General features: G+C 39.2%; 1 protein-coding gene across 5 annotated transcripts in view; it reads left to right on the top strand.

Moving 5' to 3' along the window:
- Nucleotides 1-24,345, top strand: part of LOC134212509 (serine protease inhibitor 28Dc-like) — a 73,818-nt gene that overhangs the window by 38,125 nt on the left and 11,348 nt on the right. For 2 of the 5 annotated variants that reach the window (XM_062690453.1, XM_062690452.1), the window contains exon 4: nucleotides 3,280-4,963. The exons of 2 other annotated variants lie outside the window; for them this stretch is intronic. In XM_062690453.1, coding sequence (XP_062546437.1) covers nucleotides 3,280-4,873 — 1,594 coding nt within the window. In that variant the 3' untranslated portion in view covers nucleotides 4,874-4,963. Of the gene's footprint in view, nucleotides 1-3,279; nucleotides 4,964-18,688; nucleotides 20,265-24,345 lie in introns of those variants that run through there. One more of the 5 variants, XM_062690454.1, reaches the window with a different exon arrangement.

Below are 24,345 nucleotides of genomic sequence, written 5' to 3' on the forward strand. Positions count from 1 at the left end.
TCGAATTATCTATAAATGAAATTCGATATGAGTATATTTATGAAAGTTTTCAAGCATTTCCATGATTACTTGATGCATAAAGATCTCGATTTTTTTGAAACTTGAAATTTTTGAAACTCTTTACATGTGGAATAAATTCCACGAAATTTTGTCATAATCAATATAAGTATTCATGCAATTCCAAAATGTATGCTATGTGCTGAAATAGTTAAGTACCGATGAACACAAATTTGGAATCCTAAAGTGTTTTTTATGAGTCATAAATTCCATGAGTCATAAAATTATGAGTCATAAATCAAATTCCAGAATAACATAGGGTTTTTGTAGTTACTGACGTTAGGAAGAGGCTTCATTATGGTTTTCTGAATAGGTGAGAGATTTCTCTGCAAAAATCAAAAAGACTTGAGAAGCAACCAAATCGATCTGAATTGTGCTGCAAAAGAAATGATTTCTGATACGAACTGGTTTCTAAATCTTTTTTTTTATCCTAAAAACAAATTCTAACTAAAGCAGGCACAAAAGAGTTTTCCGATGATCCTTATGAAATCGCCAAAAAATTAAATGGAACAAGATCTTTTGAGGATTATAAAAATATTTCTTTAATGCAATCTCTGTTGTGAGTGCGAAGGTTGCCTAAGTTTTGTCCTAATACTTTCAATGGAATGCGTTGTTGATTTTTCTGTGATTGTAACAAAGATTCTTAAGTTTTATAATTTTATATCTTTCTGTGCCAGAATTATATAGCGAGAGCAAAAAGCTCCATAGGAATTTGATCAACTGTTTTGCGGCATACCTTGCGATTAACTCGAAGATTTTCGAAAGAAAGGTCGTTCGAAATTTCATTGACCGGATTTGTGTACATGTGCTCATTTTGATGTAGTTGCTTCAGTCTTTTTTGAAGCTGATGGTAGTTTAATAGGACAGAAATATTTATATCTTAATACAATTATGTTTTTATGTTTCTGCGACCAGGATACTAGTCAAACAAATGCAGAACAAATTTATTATTTTAAGCTAGCAACTGAATTTAGCTTAAATTTAGCTGATTTTAGCTTAAAAATCGAGAAAATGTTCCCGGGGGTCCAACTTAAATATTTCGATGCTTTACTGAACAAATGGTCATAGATGTGATAACGCAACAAAAAATATGTTTATAGAATTCATAATCAAAATTAAGAAATATGTAAATGAAATAAAACTGACTAAGTTGGAATTACTTTTCAAAATTTTCTGGGGGGGGGGCACAAGTAGGCCTGGAGGTATTATTTACGCCAATGCTCACGGTATGCTACCTATCGAGAATGTATACAGACATGATAGGTGAGAGAGATTTTCTCCTTCTCCTTTGGATTCAAACCCTGGGCAGAATGTGTGGCAAGGTAACATACTTTTTCGGAGGCTTTCCCTATTGTTTCGTTGGCGGAATAATAAAAACTAATCGTTTTTAATATTGTTGATTTTAACCTTCAGAAGTAAGCTGAAGAGGTAAAATTTTGGGAATATTTTTTTCAATCTCAGATATTAAAAAAAAGCTTGCAACATGGGAATCTGAAATTGAGATGGGCTTCATGGCCGTGTGGTTAGTGTTGACAAGTATTCAATCGCATTGTGCTGCGGTGTGTGGTTTTGATTCCCACCTCAATCGCAAAACTTTTCGTGAGAAAAAAGTGTTCGGCAGAGCCAATGGACGATGTATACTGTGGTGCTTTCTCGATGAGCGAAATGCTCACTGGAAGCATTAAAACGTGCAGTGTCTATTTGAAGTTTCATACAGGTCAACGATTTTTAAATCACTTTCATCTGTACTACATAAGATGTTGGAGGAACTCCTAGACGTTAAGTTTTGAGGAGAGTCTGCTATTAGGATTTACCCGACGCTATACTGTCTCCTACTTTCAAAAGGTTTTTTTTCTGGTTCACGTCATATATGGGGCGAGATGAGCCAATTTTGGATTTAGCCTGTCAGTGAGGACAAAATAAAACAAAATAACCTCGAACAAACTCGAACGATAAGTCGTTTACGAGCTCGAATCGAAAGCCGTAATGCCAAACATGTTCGATTCGATATAATTTCGTTCAAATCGAGAAGCGCAATGCCTCCCCAGTATTCAGCTTTCTGTACTCGTTGCTCGCACACTAGAAATTACTTTTCAATTACAATTCTATGTTAGCGTTTCAGATTTTGGAGGAAAGGAGTGTCCAGGGAGGAGAGGCACTACACGCTTAGAGTAAATTACACAACGCATGAGTAATTTTCACACATGACTCGAGAGAATAGCAGTCTGTCTGAAACTTATGTGTAAGACATGCATATTCGCTGTGTTTTGTCCTTTATGCTCTTATATATGTGTAAGGATTTTTCAGTTTAACAGAACGAAATACAGAATTGTGTGAATGACTTCAAGCGTGAAGGCAGATGATCTGCTCACAGGAACATTCAAGTAGAAGCCAAGTCATGGACATCAACCCACCTAGCACGATGTGTTAGAGTTCAGAGTTAGAGTTCAGATCGTTTCTATCCATGTGCTCCGGCACTTCAGCACTCTCTCGAGGCCTTGTCAAGGCTCTCGAAGAACGCATCCTTTACGTCATCAGGCTTATCGTTCGTTGAGGCATAGATGCTGATCAGGCTGTAGTTAAAAAAATTGCCCTTCATTCTCAACACGCAGAAACTAATAGTTACATGGTAATTAACGCCATGAAACAGTTTTTTTTATCAGATGCAATTACAAGGGTGTTTAACGGCCACTTTCTCTGAATTTTGATGCTTTGACATGCTAATACATGTTGATATGGTGATACAAAAAAAGTTTAGCTCGAATAGCCTTAGAAAGCTCCACTAACAATAATAGAAGCACTGATGATGTGATAGAAACATATAAGCTGGCAAAATTGCCATTTTCTGTAGATACACGAATGCTGTGTATGGGATGTTATCCTTTTGAAACTTTGCTTACAGAGAAACGTAGATCAAACTAACAATGAAATATAAAAAATCTCTATTCGGTGAATGCATTTGCAACTCGCAGGATAACATGCAGTTGTACTACAAATTAAAAGTGGCTACAACTGAAGGATGAGGTCCAAATTTTAATCCGGCTTAACTCAAGTGTTTTGAAACTCAAAGAAACAAAAGTCAATCATGATTCCTGAGCTTAATCATGCGTAGTGGTGAAAGTGCTTTATTACACAGTGCTAACGAACAACAAAACTCAAATACAGAACGTACGTCCAAAAATCATGCAACAGTAATCAATGTCATCTTCTTTCGCCCAACAGCTCGCACTTCATATCGGTGGCGAATGGCATTTTCGTCGATCACAGCCTTCCTTTGAATCCTCGATACGTGAGGTTAACAAAGCAGCTATACGCTGGAGAAATCACTCCACTGCCATTGTACAGTGATCCAACACAGTCCGCATTCGAAATCAACCAATGGGTTCAACAGGCCACGAGAAACAAAATTCAGGAAATTGTATTCCCTGACCAAGTGAGCAATACTCCGATGGTGCTAGCCAATGCATTATACTTCAAAGCCAACTGGGAAACTATGTTCATCGAAAAGGATACTCGACCAAGGCCCTATTTTCTCAACGGTCGAAACGCTGCTCCGATCGACATTGATACTATGGCCACGTCCGGATGTTTTCCATTTTACGATGATAAGCAACGCGATGCCAAAATCGTTGGATTGCCTTATAAGGAAGGCAAGACAACCATGTATATCATCCTGCCGAACAACTCCGACCGACAAAAGATTAGACAGCTTCAAACGACCCCACTACGAGATTGGGATAACATCATTGATCAGATGGTTGTGAAAACAGGGACAGTGCTACTGCCCAAAATGAAGATTGAAAATACCTTAGGTCTTCGAGATGTTCTGGTCTCCTTATCGCTCCATCGTGTTTTCAATCCAGAGTTGAGTAATCTTTCCGCGATAACCAGAGATGATCCTATCTTCAATGACATGAATCGACGAAAAGGTAGCAGACCAACCCGACTCCCAAACCAGACAAATCGACCAACATCAGCTAAAACAACTACCGAGCCAACGACAAATAGACCTACGCAGCAAAGTAGCGCACAATGGGTTCCAGTTCCTCTGAAAGCCTCTGAGTGTGAAATGGCGAATAACTGCATCTATGACGGAAACCGTTGCAACTGTGACCCGAATCAGCAGTTGACTGATGAGCAAAAAGGATGCCATTCGAAGCCACTGATTGTGCAGTATAACTGTCCACGCGAGAAAAAATTCCTTGGTTTTCAAAATTTGCAAGTCTGCCTGGTGGAATGGTATGATAAAGAGCAACAATGCACCAGAGGTTGCTACAATTATAGAGAGGGTGTATGCTTCTGCTGCCGTTCCTCCGCAACGGCAAGCCAACAACAACCGAACAATCGATCGCCAGCGGAATTTCAATCACCACACCAGCCCGGATATCAGCAGAGTCTTGAACAATCATCCGAACCGAACGTGTCTGCGCTAGATATTGCAAATCGTTTCAATCCATCTGATTATTCTACTACTGCATCGCCTTTCATCAAAAATTGCCAACAGTTCACAAAATGTGACTCTTGGGGTAACTGTCATTTATCGATATTCTGTGCCCTGGTGAATCAGTCCAGTCGAAAGAAACGACAGGCGGAAAACTCTCCGGCGCCAAAGCTATTTGTATCGGACGTCCTACACAAAGTCCACCTGGACATCAACGAGCAAGGAACGGAGGGAGGCGCAGTGACGGCAATTGTTATTGATCGGATTTCATCGTCGTTCAACCTACGGATCGATGGACCATTTTTGATGTACCTGCGGAATGACGTCACCAAGTTGCCCTTGTTTTACGGAGCGGTGTTCGACCCTAGAGCTTGATGTGATGCGTTGGATGAAACTTATTTACTGAGATTTTTTTCAATAAAAGTACAATCTATATTCTATACTAGCAAACTGGATAGATTTTATAATTCTTATTTCATAAAGCTGATTCATGAAAGACTTCAATTCCATCTGCCTGAAGATGCCACAACAGTATCCTCCAGATTTCGCTAATCCGACGACCCGTTAGTCCGGATCTAGCTAATTAAGAACTTTCCGGATTGAAAGGTATCAACACCAAGGGGAACTGTTCCGTTTTTCATCTCACTGAACATATATATTCATCTCATTGCAAAACAAAGAAACACAGCACCAATCTCGTCGCTTCTTTTTGCTAACAAGCGTGCTCACTGGTGAAAAAAATCACAAAAATAAGAAACAAACCAAATTCCTTTTCACAGCTTTGTTTTTGATAGGATGGAAATAGGAGCTATGGGATGAAGTGTCGAACAGTTCCCCTATTTAAGCACATTATGCTATTATTTTTTCAAACATGTGCTGTGAGAAATCTCGACAATCCGGCTATAAATTTGTGAATTAGCGGGGTATACTGTACAACCAAATACAGCTTATACAGAGAATGTAAAGAATAACTTCGAAGTGTTCAAAATTACTTTTCGGCCAATGTTGAAGTACGTACTGCAACTTATTGAATTGGGGGTTGGTCGCATCGCGTCGGACATACCTCAATCGTGACGTATCGCAAAGCATCCCGAAGCTCCAGCCACATCTCATGTCGAATAATATTGCTTAGCTCAAAATTTAAGATTGAAGGGACTGTTCGAAATTGTTACAAAAACTTTGTGCCAATTCTTATTGGTTTTAGAATTAGAGGCAAATACGGTGTCCCCCAATTTTTGGCAACACTTTATTCATACCTTCTAAAGTTTCTAATGAAAATGAAGAGAACTCCAATTTTTATTAATATTGCCCTCAGTCCATAAAGGGATTGTGGAGTGTATACAACGCAGCAGGCCATGAGTAACCATAGCAACGTGCTATGCACAATCGTAATATTCCACGCAATTGTAACATTTTAAATAAATTAGTTTGAATTTTCCCAAAGCGTAGTAAACACGCTTTTTCTTTGTACGGTCGCCTCTCCACATCTCGATATTGTAGGGACCATCGAGATAAGAAGAGATCGAGGAATGGACGAAAAATTGAAGGGGGTATTAAAGCTCGTTGCTATGAAAAACGACAACAAAACAAATGTCATCGCTTGATTTTGATGTGTTTGTTATTGTTCAAATATGGTCTCGTAGCCTAGACTTGTGAATATATTGACATAGCGAGAAAGAATTCTGAACAAAATATGATCAGAACACATCGAGATAGAGATTAATCGAGATGTAGAAACCCCAAATATATGAAGATCAAACGGACCGAGAAAACCATCGACATAGGGAGAGATATCGAAATATAGAACATCGAGATGTAGAGAGTCGACTGTAGTACAATAAATTTCGTACAGTCCAGCCGATTTGACCAATTTCGCCTACAGACTCTGGGCCCTGCCAGCAGAATTCTAGTAACATTTTGGTTTTAAGGCTCCCCCAGACCTAAGCGATTTTATCGCCGCGACGGCGACAAGTAGTCGCCGCGATTCTATCGTTGGGTCGCTGCAGGCAATGTTCCATTTACGCTTCCATACCAACGGCGATAGAATCGCAGTCGCCAAACGATAGAATAGCGTCGCGTTTGTCGCGTCACGTGTGTTTTGGGGAACCTTTATGCTGGTTTTATCGCACTCTTGTAGAGTAAAATATGAACTTCAAGAGCGTTATAAAACTTAAAATGTTACTTGGATTGGACTGGCGAAGAAAAGTCTTTGAAAAAAATCCACAACTATAGATAGGCTTGTGTCGTTTGCGAAGCTCAATGGTTCCAACTACGATAACTGCAGCATCAGAATGAAGTTCTTTCTAGGGAAGGAAGGCACCTGATCGGCTGTTACGGATGCAGCACCGGTAACGAATGCGTGAAAAACAAATAATGAGAAGGCGCTGGCGTCTATCGGATTGGCCATGAAGGACAATCAATTAATCCACAGAAAGAAGGCTGAATTGTTCGAAAAGCTCAACAATTTACAACCGGAAAAAAATCTGGATGACCAGTGGTTGGTCGCCATTTTTTTAGCAGTCTACCGGAGGAGTACGAGACATTGGTCACTGCTCTTGAAGTTCGCCCGCAGAAAGATTCGATGCTGGAGATGATAAAAGGAATGCTCATTTTTTTTCCTGTTCGGGTGTGCCACTGTGTTATTAGATCTATTGTAGCGTTACCCGTATCCTTAGTGTTTAAGTGCATGTCGAATTACTTCATTATATAGATAGTTGAATATATAGATGAGCGAAGATAAATCCTCTGTCTCCAAACGAACTGTCAAACGTGTCTCCAAACGAGCATGACGTCACGATTTCAATGGAAATGTTATGGGCTGTGACGTCAAATGTGCGTGTGCACGGTAAAAAAACGACTCATCCATGCTTTCGCTCATCTATAGATTCTACTAGCTATACTTCATTACTATTGATAAGCAATGCTGTATCGGTTTCGAGACAGTTGTTGTTTTGTTTTCTCAAGAGTACCATGACAAGGTCCCGCTATTTAGACCCTTCACAAAGAGGCGCGCCCCTTATCAATAGGAAATCAATCCTCTCTTGAGAAAACAGAACAGTGATACTGTTTTTGACCATGCATCGGAGCCCTAGCCACATCCTTGTCTTGCTTCTAGAATATCATCAGTAAAACAATGAAAACCCGGGATTTAGCTCTGTCTACAAGACCATCTCAAGCAAGAGAATTTGTTCAGTAATTGGAACTTCCGTGTGTTCCTCTCACTACCATTGTTCACCCGTTCAAGAAGAGTTAGTACGTATTTAAACCCCTAACTCGATTTTTCCAGCAGTCAGTTCAGCCTAGGACCGGGTACCGAGGTTTTTTAACTAATTGCTTGAAAAGTTGTTTCCGCTGCATACAGTCTAGCCTCAAACAAGAGGAATTCGAGTCTTTCAACTGTCTGCAAGGTAACATTAATTATGTTTCATTTCTGAGACTGCTGTTGGTAGCGGGGACTAAATACGACGAATCCTTAATTACCACAACTTATTGCCCTAGCTAGAAAAAATGGATTAAGCTAGGGCTCTGTTCGGTATATCTTACACCGCAACACACTACGTCAAAGTGATCTACCGTGTTACGGGACAAAGGAATGCTTATAGATGTATGGCAGAAGAAAAAGCAACGCATCGGAAGCGATGACGATTTAGAAAGTGTTCTGTATGCAGATTCGACTGCTGGAAAGGATCGATGCTTTTTCTACAAAGATTAGGTAATCAGAAATCAAAGTGTGAAAAATTGGCTATTTGGTCACATGAAAAATCTCACTGTCCGGGGGACAGCTACCGTAAACAGAAATTCATTTTGCACCACAGTTACATAACATATCTATCAAATCATGATGGTTACTTAAAATATGGCTAATATTGACTATCTCCACATAATCAGAATGCTTTTGATTGATTTGAATATTGTTACAGTCAAACCTCCATGAATCGACACTATCGAATTATTGAAATATCGAGATGTAGAATAGGAATTCTTTGGGAAGCTGTTTGTAGCAGGCCTGGGATTTGTCACCTTCATACAGAAAAACCATGCGACAAAACCAAAGAGAAAACAGTCACCTCATACTGGACAACACAACCTAACCAACGTAACTCGATACAGCGTACTACAGTCGGGATTCGCTGGTTGGGATTTTAATACTTGGGTCACTTTTTAGTTGGGCCTCCGCTGGTTGGGTCATGGCCCACCTAAAAAGCAACCGTATGTCAAAATTCAATGTAAACACGGAAAATGGGATTGGGCGTCACTGGACATGATTTGTGATGTTCAAGTCGAAATACACGTTTTCAAATGGCTGTCAGTTGACCCAACTAAAAAACTGAATTCGTTAGTTGGGCCGAGGTCGTGGCCCAACCAGCGAATCGCGACTGTACTGGTCTCTCTCTCAGACAAGACATTTTTAATCTTGACACATACTTATTTTGTTTCGATATATTTGTCGTATGACGTTTTTCACCACGACTAAGATTTTGCACAACCAGACGGACAAGAATAGTTGTCATGGTTATTGACAAAAATGTTCGTCATGTCACCTTCGAATTCTGTCGCGACAAAAATTGTTGTCGTTGTCAGCAAAATGTTGTCATTATGAATTGACGACAAAATGTTGGGAAACCACTGAAATGGTGTGGTTTCTTGGTTTTACAGCAGTTGAAGCCTAGCTCATTATAAAAACGACTAATATGTACTGCATAATAATAATGTTCCGAATTTTGATGATTTTAGTCCAGCGCAAGGGATTCCAACTATAATTGCTTACCTTAAGGTGTTTGCATACGCTTTCTCTATAGATAAATGATTGATCAAAGTTACCCCAAATTGAAAAATATAAAATCTCGACAAAAATATTTTTAAAACAAGTTTAAAATTATCAAATAATTAAGAACATCAGCCTAATGCTTTCTACATGTAGCAGTACTAGTTTACTAATACTCGTGGTAGTACTATCATTTTGAAAAAAGGGAAAAAAAAACTTACATGAGAGGAGGGGGTTTCGAAAAACCCAGAAAAAATGCTCACGTAATAAATTTACGGCCTCCACAACAGCGCGCGTGTCGAACGATTAAAATGTAATTCGCCCATGTTAAGTGCAGTAATTCCAATCAATCTTCCAATTAAATTTCTCTTATAAATAAAATATTGCAGTCAAAAAACCGTCCAACAGGCAATTGCTACAAACGGTGTACCAGTCAAAATCCACTGAAGTCGATATTTACGCGGACGATTGTACAGCGTAAGTCAAAACCGCGCAAATCACAAAAAACGCGTAAAAATAACTTCATCAAAAATCACTGTTTAGTTTTCACGCATCCTTTAACTTTTTTAAAAACCGCCTGATCAAAATCGGCAAAAAAACACGCATAAATCCATAACCCGCGTGAAAAGCGAGCAAACTTGTTGCGTTAAATGGCTATTCGGCACTGGGTGATCTTTCTCTATGCAAAAGACATCTGTTTTTTTGTTTATGTATTATTATGTACGTAACAACGCACACATTTTTTATTTCTAAACAGAAAGTCTATCAAGTCAAGTCAAGTCTATCAAGAGAACAAAAAAATAATTAATTATTAAGTTTCGGTATGGCATTTCAAATCTGTCCGCTGCTATTGCTGCTCCACAAGAGGACAACCAGAAGATGTGACATAATGTTGCGACCAATGTTGTGTCGTGCACAGAGCCGAAATGGTATGCGTTGTCACACGTTTGTCGCAGATGTGTGCTCTAACAAGACATACAACAATAGCAAATTGTCGCGATTGGAAAAAGTTGTCATTTGGTCGTGGGGATCCAGTCGTGCGATGGAAAACTGGAAGTTGACAAGTTTTTTTGACTGACCATGTTTTTATGTATCTTGTCAGGTGTCACTGACAAACGCGACAATTCCCAGGCCTGGTTTGAAGGGACCATTACAGTAACCCAGAATTTTTTTTTAATATGGCATAAGGCCTTTAAGTGGTCTTGTTGTGTAGGGGTTATCACGCCTATCTAGAGAGTAGGAGGTTGAGGGTTCGAGTCCCTCCAAGACACGTGGATTCTTTTTCGCAAATTTAATATCAATTTTTGGGCTTCGTGGCCGTGCGGTTAGCGACGTCAATCGTCTAGACGTATGTGCTGTGGAGTGTGGATCCAATTCCCGCCTCGGTAATGAGAAAACTTTTCGTAAAGCGAAAAGTTCTCCACTGGTCCACTGACTGTTGTGTAAGTGTCCTGTCCGTTGTCTAATGCTAGGTGTTAAGTGTTCAGTCTGTGCGACCTCTGGTCGAAGATGGAGACCCTAATTTCGAAACATATGCACAGCCAAGATATTTAATCATCGGATTTGTTTAAGAATGTTTTGAAAATCCTCAAAATTATCCAAATTTCTTTCTTTTTTTTTTTGTTGTCTCCGCAAAATATTAATTTCTGGGCAAAAAAAAATACGGGGGGAGACATATTTGTTATTAAATATTTGTATCGGCCTTATAGAACATGGACTCATGGAGGTTTGACTGTATTTCATTCCTTCTAGGCGAAACATAACAATTTTTGCCATTTTTGTTCAATTTCAAATTTTGTAAAAAGTTTACAATATGAGAATCTGATATTCCATGTAGGTAAATGACTTTTCAGTAGCTTTCTTTTGTACTACATAACATGGTGGAGTGACCTCTAAAATTGTCATTTTGAGAAGTGTGCAGTATTGAGAGGTGTCCGGCGCTGAGGAATCGGGACCCTAAGTTAAACCGTTGGATCAAAGCCGAATCGGACTTATTCCATATTTGCTTAAGCTTTTCAGCTTCATCAAGCAATTTTTCACTGCGGTATAAATGTTGTGCTACTTTGAAAAGATACTCACCGCCCAGAAGAAACACCTGGTCCTTTTTGTCGGTCTCGGCATCTGTTATTTTGTTGATACGAAAATGATACCCAAGTCATTTGAACCATAAAGCGAAAGATTTCCCTTTGCGATACGGTCGATGTTCGGTGCTACGTACGATATGGTTTCTATATGCAAAATAATTTAATTTTATTAAGGCAATAAATCCAAAATAATTCGGATAAATGTTTAAAATATCTTGATTGAACAATAGCATAAAACACACCAATTCAAATATTTTTAATTGGTTTTAGCCAAATCACACACAATACATCAAAAGTAAGAGGCTATACAGCAAAACCAAGCTAAGGGTGACTGGGTTTGATTCCCGGTCCGGTCTAGAAAATTTTCGGGTTGGAAATTTGTTCGACTTTCCTGAGCATAAAAGTATCTTTCCTCATGTGTAACCTGTACTGGAAATCTTCGTCCTGTGATTCCAAAAGGGAAAAATCGGCCGGTTCACTGGGAGTCGTTCTTATCTATTTGAAAACAAAAAAAAACTTGATTCACCGAGTAGTGATATTGCCTTTCTCGCATTTTGCCAAGACACCAACCTTATATGGCGCTAATACAGTTCGATGTGCCGTTTTATTAATAACTTTTAGACGCAAAGGTTGATCATTATCAAATTAAATAGTGATTAACTAGGCTTTACCACCTTTCGAATGCAACTTGTATGTATGTATGTAGTTAGCCACCATCCTGGCTAGGCTCTGTTCACAAATTACGTAACGCTTTTGGGGGGAGGGGGAGGTCCAACTTGCGTTATATTTTGTTACACTAAAAGGTGAGGGAGGGTGGAAACTACCAAATGTTACGTAACGCGAATAAAAAATAATTTTAATGGTTTTTTTAATCACTGGTTGACGTAAATTGCTAATATGTCATGATCAAGACTATGAATATGTATCAACCTTCCCATACTACCCATAATTGTGCCACGCTAGAATTTGTAGTTTTTTTTACTTTTTATCTCAGAGTTAAGTTTTGTTCGTGCTGCCAATTTTGTTATTTACGCCAATCTAGACTTCTTCTTCTTCTTCAATGGCTCTACGTTCCTTGGAACTTGGCCTGCTTTTCAACTTAATATTCAATTAGCATTTCCTCCGTTATTAATTGAAAGCTTTTCTATGCTCGACATTGCATGAGTATGTATCTTGTGTGGCAAGCACTATGGATACACTATGCCCAAGGTGTCGAGAATGTTTCCAACCCGAAAACATCCTAGACCGGACCGAGAATCGAACTCGCCATCTCCGGATTGGCAATCCTACGCCTTTGCTCGCAAGGCTGGAGACCCCAAATGTAGACTAGTGCGCTTTGATATTTGAGATAAACATCATACTTAAGGTGTGGAAACTGGTCACTCTAAATTAAACAATACCGGCGCTGGTAGGTCAATTAAGGAATGGATAGATAAACGTTGACGTGATACGCGCACTTATTAATTGTCTTCAGATCGTACAACGCAGAACAAAATATTCCGATGATCGCACAATCGTTCAGCGTGCTTGAGATACGAGCGAACGCGTAATAAACTATTACCACAGAAAAACAGACATAACACTCGACAAATTTCCATCGTTCACTGATTTACTGATCAATTCAAATAATCATTACTTGGCCAATCAATCACTAGTGACGCACGCATCGGATTTGCTCGAGTTTCACGTTTGCTCACTATTGCCGTCTGGTTCGTGATTTGCCCAACTAACTGAAATCAACAGATGACGTTAGTGTTTAAACGACGATAAATTTGATGAGTGAATGTTCAATAAGATATGTCTGTTTGTCTTTGCTATTCATTTACTCACTCGTACAAAGCAGAACAAAATATTCCAATGATTGCGCGATCGTTCTGCACGCTCAAAGAAACACGAACGGGCGCACATTAAACTGTTACGTCTTATTTACCATTAGACGAGTGCAGCACTACTCCATTCAACTCCACCACGCAGTAATCCTCACAGATATGCACCCCGACTCCAACCGACTCATTGTCTCGTATTTGACTCGACTGCTACTACTATTAGGGTAAGACGATATAATGCGCCCCACCTGGCCAAAACGCCCCCCTTTGATTTCTAGAAAACTATAACTAACTAAAGGTCAAAATCAGTTGGTACCTATAAATATTTGTAAAACCATCATACTATGTGAATGTGGAAGTATTTTTGTATTACATAATGAAAATATTTGCAAAATACAAAAAGTTACAGTTTTGATGAAACTTTCAATGTTTGTTTGCTCAATATTCTGGAGCGACGGTAGCATACTGTCCGCAAAACTTGCACTGGAACACTCAGTTGGCCAAGAAAATAACTTTTAACAGTGTTAAATATCTTGACTGTGCATATGTACAGCACATGTTTCGAAATGGGAAAATTGATATGAAATTTGCGAAAAAGAATCCACGTATCTTGCAGGGACTCGAACCCTCAAGCTCCTATTCTCTAGATAGGCGTGATAACCCCTACACAACAAGACCACTTAAATGTCACGTTTGCGGAAAAGCCATCAGAATCAGAGTATCAACCGCGGTTAGCTCTTTTTTGCAAATTGAATATCTTTCGGATGCTTGATTTGTCCAATCTTTACATGTGCTCCACAGTCAAGCGAGTGCACATTGTTTATTAATCGAGAGCATCACACTCTATAGAGTAGAGTTTGGGGCATATATGCCGCAACAACGGGCTGGGCGGATTTGTATAGAGTGCTCTACGCAAGCGGTCTCGTGTACTCAGACGGCTAATGACGGTGGAAGACCGACACTTGATTACAATTAATTGTGTATTATTCGGTTTTCGTACGGCCGAGAAGTTGCCTTAGGGGGGCATATTATACCGTCTTACCCTGCTACTACCGGGATAGAATCATTGCTCAAGAATTTGGAATTTAAAATGTGAGTGTCAATTTGGAATTTGTTGGCACCTGCCAGATCTTCAAGGCCTTACGAAGATGGAGTAATGCCTATCGGTTAATTGTTGCAGTTATCGCAGAACTACTAGAACGATCGCTTGAAAGCAATTGTTAGCTAGGATATCTCTTAACAAGTTCTGTCGGTACCCAGGATGCAAGTGCAGCGAAGTAGGAAGCACGAGCAGAGTAAAGCCGTCGATCAGCGAGTTTAGGGTAAGACAGTATAATGCGCCCCACCTGACCAAAATTCCCCCCTTTGATTTCTAGAAAACTATAACTAATTAAGGGTCAAAATCAGTTGGTACCTATAAGTATTTGTAAACCCGTCATACTATGTGAATGTGGAAGTATTTTTGTATTAGGGTAACCGTACCCTTAGTGGAGGTAGCACCAATAGTGGAGGTAGTGGGGTTTTAATGAGATTTGTCATAAATATACCGTTTACGATGGTTTCAGTTGATGCGTCGTGCTTTAAACATCCTGTTAAATGCAACTTATCCTAAGATTTCGCTTGAAAAACTACTGAAAACAATGATTTTCCTTAATTAAATCGACTCCCTTGCACCTATAGTGGTGCAACTGTACCAATAGTGGCTAGTCCCATAAGAAATCCATGGATAGCACCACTATGGGAACCAAAATTAATTTTTACCGCCACTAAAGGAACAGTGTGCCCATAGTGGTGCAAGCAATATTTGGTAATTGTTGATGTTAAATGACATCAATCTCATTTTTGTTAGCAAATTTATTAGTTTATATATTGGCTAAGATATTAAAGCTGTAAATTTTCAATAGTTATCGATAAGAAAATTATTTTGAGCTTTTTAGTGGAATGTCTTCACTTGTCATAAGACGAGTTAATACAATCCCATTGAATTCCACCACTTAATTGTATCTTGACAGTTACGTATTTCGACCTCAACAGTAAGGCCGTCTTCAGTGTCTCGTACTTGACTCGACTTGGGATTCAATGGGATTGTATTAACTCGTCTTATGACAAGTGAATAGTTATAGTAGTTAATACCTCCACTATTGGTACCGTTACCCTACCCAATGAAAATAATAACAAAATACAAAACGTTACAGTTTTGATGTAACTTTTTATGTTTGTTACCCCAACATTCTGGAGCGACTCTGGCATACTGTCCACAAAACTTGCACTGGAACACTCAGTTGGGCAACAAAATAACTTTTTTCAGTGGTTAATATGATATAGAATTGCTTCCATCTTCAAAAATGTAGCGATTTTTGAAAACATGTTTCACTGGCCAAAACGCCCCAGTGTAGGCAGGACTATATGCCCTTACCAACTGGACACAAGCGCAGCGAGCCTGCAGCAGTTGCTTCCAAATTGTATGGAAAATATTGAAATGTAATTCACACCTGCTTAAATGGACCTATGTTGGTTTTTTAATATCAAGCGCATAAGGATTTGTAACCTTTTTATTATGGGATTGATAAAATACTAATGAAGGGCTATGAAACGTCTTTGGCTAAGGTGAGGCGTATTGCCCAGGCACTTGTTGAAATCCATTTTTCGCAACTTTTCAAAAAAGCTTTATTACGTGTTATCTGTAATATTTTTATATGACTACTCACGGGCAATGGATTTGCGACTTCCTGGACTACCAAATAACACAAAGTTTGCATAAATTGCGTTGAAAAGTAAAAAGTTATCAAGGAGTTGCCTTAGGGGGGGGGGCATATTATACCGTCTTACCCTATGTGCGGCGGTGAGGACGAAACCGGTTTGGAGTGATTTGAAAGGTTAGACATGGGATAGCCTAAAAGATTCTGCAAAAAAAAATGTGAAATTTTAGTGTGGTGTGATTAATTTTTTTTTCTATTTTCCAAATTTTTCATAACAACTTAAAATCATCTGGGAAACTTGACAGTTAGAAGTTCAATAAGACAAATTTCAAGAAGAAATGGTCGGGGTTCTGCCAATTCGCACCAAGTGCCAATCGAAAATCACTCATTTACGTGAAGCAGTAATCAAGCATATTCTTGGTTAAAATAAAGGCCTGTGTGGCCTCGTTTGGCCGTGGATAGCTTCATTCGTATGGTGCTTGCTCGAGGCCGCAACCATTGGTTGTCCGATGAGGAAAAAGTCTGGTCATAGCCTGCTGTTGGCTGATCAAATGTCAAGAAATCGTTCGTTATTCCCATGGGAAAACTGTCAAACCGCACGCAAACGTATCCATTGTGTTTGGCCCATTATACGGGAGATGCTTGCATCTGTCAACTCAACACACACATCAATTCAACTGCTATTTGCAACATATATCTAGCCCTCACAGGACATACAATCTATATAGGTAGATAAAAATGAATTTCTGTCTGCCTGACCCTGAAGAATCGGAAACTACTACACCGATTGGCGTGAAAATTTGTATGCAGAGGTTTTTGGGGCCGAGGAAGGTTCTTCAGATGGTTCTAGACTCCTCCCCCTTTGGAAAGGGGGGCTCCTACACAAATAAAACACCAATTTCTTCATAACTCGAGACATAATCAAGCAAATGGATCCAAATCTGGCATGCGGATGTTTTTGAAGGGAAGATATGTTTCTGTGGTGTTTCGAACCCTTCCACTTATGGAAAGGAGGGCTCCCATACAAATGAAACAGAAATTCCTGCATAACTGGAAAACTTATCAGAGAATAAATCAATTTTAAGCGAAACGAAATTCGTCGGGTCTGCTAGTATATAAATAATTGTTTGATTTCCATTTATGAGCAAAGTATCGCAAGACAGTCAAAAAGTCGCTTGGTGTGGTTCAGCTGAACGCCGACCAAATTCAAAACAGATTTCCATGGAAATTGAGAGGTATTTCCCATAGAATGCAAAAGAATTATATGGGAAAAATAGAAGAACTTTTCGAGGAGATTAAAAAAAATTCCTGTGGAAATTAAAAAAAATATTCTGATAAAATTCTGTTCTGTTTTTCATTGAAATTTAAATGAAATTCTTGGGTCAATACAGGAGGAATTTCTTGAGAAAAATTTTGTAGGACCTCTACAGGAGATACCAATATTTTCTTAACAATCTCGAGAATTGTTGGGCTTAGAAATCAAATGATGTGTATTTTTTACACACTCACTAAATAAAATTTCAGTACATTCAAAGTTAATTGCTTATATGCCGGGTATTACGCCACCCGGAGTGGAAGTTAATTACTATGTCTGAAACTCGATTATGTTTATGTACAACATATGATATACTTAGTTCGGAAACCCCACCGAAGGGGCGGTTACCCTCCAATACCTTTTCCGAACTAAGTCTATCACATGTTGTACATATGCATAATCGAGTTTCAGACATAGTAAATAAAATTTGTCGAGTATTCAAATATATAAAATAGCAAAAACCACTTGGATCAGTTATAAAACCCTCCCCCATGTGGTTTATTGTGGTCATTTCTCTAACACCCCCTCCGTGGTTTTTAGACCGCCCCCTAGTGCCAAAACAGTGATTTTTTCCTAGGTTTTGAAATTAGTTTTTTGGTCATAATGTTTGAGTCCATAGTGCGATCGAACAGATTTTCAATACAAAATAATAAGACGCAAATCGTCTAAGGATAAGTGCCAAAAAAAAATGAGTGAGAAATTTAATTAAAAAATATCAATCCGGCCGATTTTCAATAGTACGTTACATTATGCCTAAGGTCCGTTATACCTAACGTCCTTATGCCAATCATACTTATGGGGTATACCCCAAAAGCCCTTCTAATGCTTTACAGAACGTGAAATGGTTGTTTCACTCCATTATGGCTTACACACGACACTTATTTCACAGATTTTTGTACATTTCGCCGAAATCTCACCAACAGAACTGTTCGTTAATTATTTCACAGTGTGTAAACTATCTTCGCTCCTCTATCTCCACTCCATGAACCATAGATGATCTACTCACTTTTTCAATGGGTGTATACTCAGCCTTCCTCGTAACGCTGTATGGGTTCTGGAGGGTAGATTTTAATTTTCTACACTATCCACGCTACAGGTACAGATCCGAGTTCTCCAACAACAACAAAATTACATTGAAGCATGTTCAATTCGGTGTGTGTTGAATAACTGTCCAATTCTATCATCCTTTTGGTGAATGCATCTGAGTTTGTTATTCTAAGGGCTGGGTTTACTTAGATATTGTGTGTTTAGGAAGCGGTGCCACAGACCGAGATGGAATAGAATTCATAATGTCCGAAGTTCTTCGAAGTTTATCAAAATTCTTCTACTTCTAGAAAAATCTGTAAATTTGTTTATGTGTTAGTGCACGGTGATGGTGTATTGGTGAATGTGGCACGTGGAATAAAATGCAATATGAGCTAACGCAACTATACTAAATCGTATGATATCTCCATTCGTATTCAATAAAACACAATAATACTTATTTTTATTCTACTTTTAGCGCAACCACGCCTTTTGATCTATACTCACATGAAATCCAGATGGCCAACGGTTTGTTCGTAGACAACAGCTTCCTACTGAATCCAAATTACGAGAGGTTTGCCAAAGGCGTGTATCAAGCGGAAGTGGAGACATTGGAATTTTCCCAGCGCGCAGATGACGCGACCCATCAAATAAACTCATGGGTTGATCGAAACACCCACGGAAAAATTCCGGAAATGTTCTCCGCTCCGCTTGGATCCAACACCGTCATGGTGATCGCCAGTGCTTTGTATTTCAAAGCCTTGTGGGAGCAGATGTTCATCGAAGGAGGAACTAGACCCAGAGATTTCTACCCGGAAGGACGGAACCAGAGCGCGATCAAGGTTGATATGATGGCTCACGGTGGTTGTTTCCCGTATTACGAGTCATCAGAACTGGACGCTAGAATTCTGGGAATACCATACAAAAACAATTTAACCACAATGTATATTATTAAACCTAATAACTCGAACAGGAGCGTCCTTCTGGATCTAATCGCTAAACTGAAAGCAGATGTACTGGACGAAATGATCAGTAAAATGAAGCAGGTGACTGCGGTAATACTATTTCCAAAAATGCACATATCTAGCACTTTGAATTTGAAGAAAACCCTAAAGAATTTGAACGTTCGCTCGATATTTAGTGCCCCGAAAAGTAACTTATCGCTGATCTCTGGTGACGACAACAGAATGATGCGACCTGCTGTGAACTTGCCTATCTACAACAACAAAATACCAGCGAAACCCAACGATTTCACAGACAGGCTTGTAGTTTCCCGATATCAGAACGAATCATCTAGCGAAAATACTCAAACAGGTAATCCCACAACTGCTGACCTTCCAACGACAATCGAAACAACCGTTGCCACCATCGTGGAAGACGAGGAAGATACTCCTACTGGTATTCCGGTCTCATCGGAGCAACCACCAACCAAACGGCAGAAGCGCGACGTATCGTACAAAGTGCCATCCGAGGTTAAAAACAAGCCGGAACCTCTGACCAGCAAGGACTTTTTCGCCAAAAAACGTATCGTCAAAACCACGCCAGGCAAAAAATCCCACCGGATGCGGCGCAACGTGCAAAACCTATTCGTGAGTGATGCAATTCACAAGGTTGATCTGGAAATCAACGAACGTGGCACCGAGGGAGGAGCGGCCACGGCCATTTCGCTCAACCGTTCTGGGACAAGTGCCGTACTGCGGGCGGACGAGCCATTCCTGATAGTGATTCGAAACGACAAAACCAAACTGCCAATCTTCTACGGGGCCGTATATGACCCGAGCCCTTAATGAGTCCTTGTTACTTTTAAGTATATTGTATTCAATGCAGAAACCTGTACGCTGACATAATCGTAGATAAATAGAATGTTTATTTATAACAGTTTACGATCAGAACTTTGAAATAACGTGATGACTCTGTGTAGCTTTGCTTAAAAGAAAAAGTTCAACCGAAATAGTGGACTGTTTCAAATGCTACTCCGATTTGCTTGTAACATAGTAATATCAATGTAACTACAGTGTTAACACTTGTAACATAAATGTTTATCCACGAAAGAAGCTGGAACTATTTCTGTCCGAAAATCTGTTGACCAAAATATTTCAATAGACAAAATGTAAATACAATGGCAACTTTGGCGGTTTTTTGTACGCTTCACGATGTCTTTCATAATCTTTTTTCTGCCTTGAAATTTCCGTCTAAAGTTTTGGATTTCCAGTCTATAATTTTTTAATGTGAGATGAAAACAATGATATCTAAGATCTTCATACCCCCGTACATGGTTTTACCCTGCACATGGCAGTTTTTGAATTATAACAAAATTAACTTTACCCTGCACATGGTTGAAAGACTCAAATTCCTCTCGTTTGAGGCTAAATTGTATGCAGCGGAAACAGATTTTCTAGCAATTAGTTATAAAACCAGGGCCCATCGACCTAGGCTGAACTAACTGCTGGAAAAAGTTCGAGTTAGGGTTCTATGGATGTACTAACTCTTCATGAACTGGTAAACAATGGTAGTTCGAGGAATACACGGAAATTCTTGTTACTGAACAACTTCCCTAGATTGAAATAGCTAAATCCCGGGTTTGTAGCTTTACTGGTGATATTCTAGAAGCAAGCTCCGATGCATGGCCAATTAACAATATTACTGTTCTGTTTTCTCAAGGAAAGATTTGATAAGGGGCGCGCCTTCAATGAGATTGCTCTCTGTGAAGGGTCCAAATAGCGGGACCGTGTCATGTACTCTTGGGAAAACAAAACAAGAACTGTATCGAAATTGATACTTCATTGCTTCTCAATAGTAATGGAGTAATTCCACATGCACTTAAACACTAAGGATACGTGGAATGCTACAATAGATCTAATAACTGGTCGCTGACCATACGTACCGTATTTAACAGGACAGTCCCGTTTTTCAGACCTTTTTGTGCTGTCCCGTCGTAATCTGAAAAATCCTCAATTTGTCCCGTTTTTCAATGATCATACAAAGTGTGTTTTTTTTGCGTCCTTATTAGAGAGATTTAAATCCCTCGGCTGGCTTATCTCTCAACGAAGAAAGTGGACGAAACTCATTAAAAAGGCGTGAGATGTTATATTACTAGTGTTGCTTTTGAAAGCCGTTTTGTATATTATATTGATCGACTTTTCTTAAGGTTTGTAATAGTTAATGACAACAGGTACTTCTCCGGGAAATTTTAATACAATCAATGATTTTTTCTGCTTATTCCGGAATAAGTAACTTGGTAGACAAGTATTTCCTTAAAATCAGGTCACGCTTCAACGTCAATAAAATGAAGCGCAGAGACAGACATTCTAATTTTCAAATTAAGTTTATTTTCCATTTTTCTTTTTGAATCTTCCCAAATTACCACCGTCGTCATGGTGACAATCAGTGTGGTAAATCTTACTCCGTAATGCACCACGAAAAAGTGTTTATCCGGCATTACAGGCTCCGTTAACTGCCTGGCTAATTGTTTCACCCCCCAGGCCATTAATCCCCTCGGCAAGGGACACCTTGGAATGCTGGGTTAGGGACGTCATATTGTTAGCTCCAGTGTTGTACCGAGTCTGGTGATATGACCGGATGTTACGCACTACTTCAGAGTATCCATATCTGGGTTAGTCTCTGATTTGACGTCTGTGGAGGTCAACTGCACCAACCGTTCCGAGCATTTTAATCAATATGGTATTGGTATATAAGAAGGCTTGACTTCACTCCATCCGCACCTTATAATAAATGAAAAAGTTGATGCACCAATGCACAAATGTACCATGTGTCTCTATATGAGAGTGGGACGTCATGGTCATTTTTTCAAATCAATGGTTTTTTGAAGCCATTTTGGGTCCTGAACAACTGTGCAGAATTTGGGACCGATTGGTTGCTTCCTCGCTTTCCGCATCACATTTGAAGTTTGTATGGAAATTAGTATGGGAGAACGTCTATTTTTGCATTTCTACTACTAGAGGTTTCAGTTTATTGCAAACCAAGTGGCACATTACGTTAAAGTATAACCCAAAGGATGCCGAAAAACTTAGCTGAAGAAGGCACGTTGCTGGAACACCCACGAAAAAAGTTATAACGCTTCGAAGATTGAGTTTTCAAACCGTATGCAAAAAATCGTTTATTCTGCCAGCACTGCCGAACTACGTAGACTAATAATTTAACTGAGTGTTATTTCAAAATAATTGATCTTATAGGTAGGGCTTTAGAGCTAATGAGAGCTATCTGGAATCATTTCACAAAGAAAAAAATCCGACAAGAAGGAAGATGGGTTTTGCCCTTCGGCAAAGTCTTTTGGCATCTTTCAGACTATATGCTAACGTATTGAGTCACGTGATTGATGATAAATTGAAGCCGCTAATAGCAAAAATGTAAAAAAGTACGTTCTCCCATACTAATCTTCATGGAAATTTAAAACGCGATGCGGCATGCGACCAATCGAGCCCATATTTTGCACAGTTGATTGGGGTCCCAAAACGATTCAGAAAAACCTTGATCTCACTTGATCGGACGAAGTTTGCATTTTTCCATACAACTGCGCCCCACTCTACTCTATATGCTTTGATACTTACATGATTATTCATTTTTTTCATATAAGGACTGTTCATTAAAGAAAGTGGACACCGGGTTTTTAAAGGAACATGTTTATTTTGAAACAAATTCATAAGGTTGATTTATATAAATGACAATCAACATACATATGAACGAATTCACGTGATTTTGAATATTTACTTCTCTTTTCTGAAGAATGCTCGGACTTTTCTCTTGACAGTTCCCATTAGATTCTGCACAACTTTTTCCGTAACTTTTTATTGTGCCGCAGACAAAATTTTCTTGAAGCAGTCAACAGGGCTTGTTTCTCTCCCATCTACCTTATGATGCCGCGTAATTATTGCCCAGTATTTTTCGATAGGACGCAGTTCAGGGCAGTTTGGTGGATTTAGGCATTTTTCGACAAAATCGACTTTTTTCTTCTTCAGCATCTCCAACGTAGCAGAAACGTAGTGAGCCGATGCCAGATCCGGCCAAAACAATAGTGGATCCGCATGCTTTCGGTAGATAGTTAGAAGTCGTTTCTTGATACATTATTTTCTTCAATTTTCACCTTTGTTTGTGAAATACGGAGTCACAGGAGCAAATTGTTTGCCATACCAAAACATTTTCCCCATTTTTTTCGGTTCGGATATATCGCACGTCATCAGGCACATCTGTCCTCTATTCAACGTTGAAAAAAATGTGACCCTGGAAGTATACCGGTGTCCAATTTGACGGATATCTCGTCGTCCATCAAAATGCACTATACCATCTGTGCAGAATTAATCTGCGAGTTGATAAACTGATCCGATCTATCGTGCGGAATTTCTAAGGCTTTTCCAAATTTTTCAGGTGTGCTGCAAAAGTAAACAATTTCTTTACAAACAGAGCGAAAATTACCAATTTTTCGTTAAGTTTTAACCTTAATCCATTCATAAAAAGGTGTCCACTTACTTTAATGAACAGTCCTTATAACCATTGGCGAGTAACGCGTCCGGTAGCATCTGTTAATTTGAGCTCTTTAGTTAAAGGCTCATGATCCGTGTAAATTGTGAAAGGATTTCCATAAAGATATGGTCGAAATCTTTTTGCTGAAAAGTAGATTGCTAGAAGTTCTTTCGCTGTAGCGGAATAATTCTCTTCTGCCTCAGACAGCGTACGGGAGAGGTATGCTATCGGTCTTTCATTTCCATCTACCAACTGTGACAACACTGCTCCAATTGCGATGTTGGAGGCATCTGTGGTCAAAATAAATGGTTTTTCGAAATCAGGATATGATAACATCAGATCTGATGCCATAATCTCCTTTAACTTCGAGAAGGCATTTATGAAGTCAGGTGTTTCGTAGTTTATTATTTTATTTTTTCCTCTCAATTGACTTGTGAGGGGTTTAGCAATATTAGCAAAGCCCGGGATGAACCGTCGATAATAGCTAACGGTTCCTAGAAAGGATTTCAGCTCCTTTGGGGTTTTAGGTGTGGGCCAATTTAAAACTGCTTCTATCTTCTGAGGATTGGGTTTTACACCCTCCGTAGTTACAACGTGTCCTAAGAACTCAACTTCTTTTCGGAGGAATTCCGATTTGTCACATTGTACTTTTAAATT

This window comes from Armigeres subalbatus, chromosome 2 (genome assembly GCF_024139115.2).
Source record: "Armigeres subalbatus isolate Guangzhou_Male chromosome 2, GZ_Asu_2, whole genome shotgun sequence".
Lineage (NCBI taxonomy): Eukaryota > Metazoa > Arthropoda > Insecta > Diptera > Culicidae > Armigeres > Armigeres subalbatus.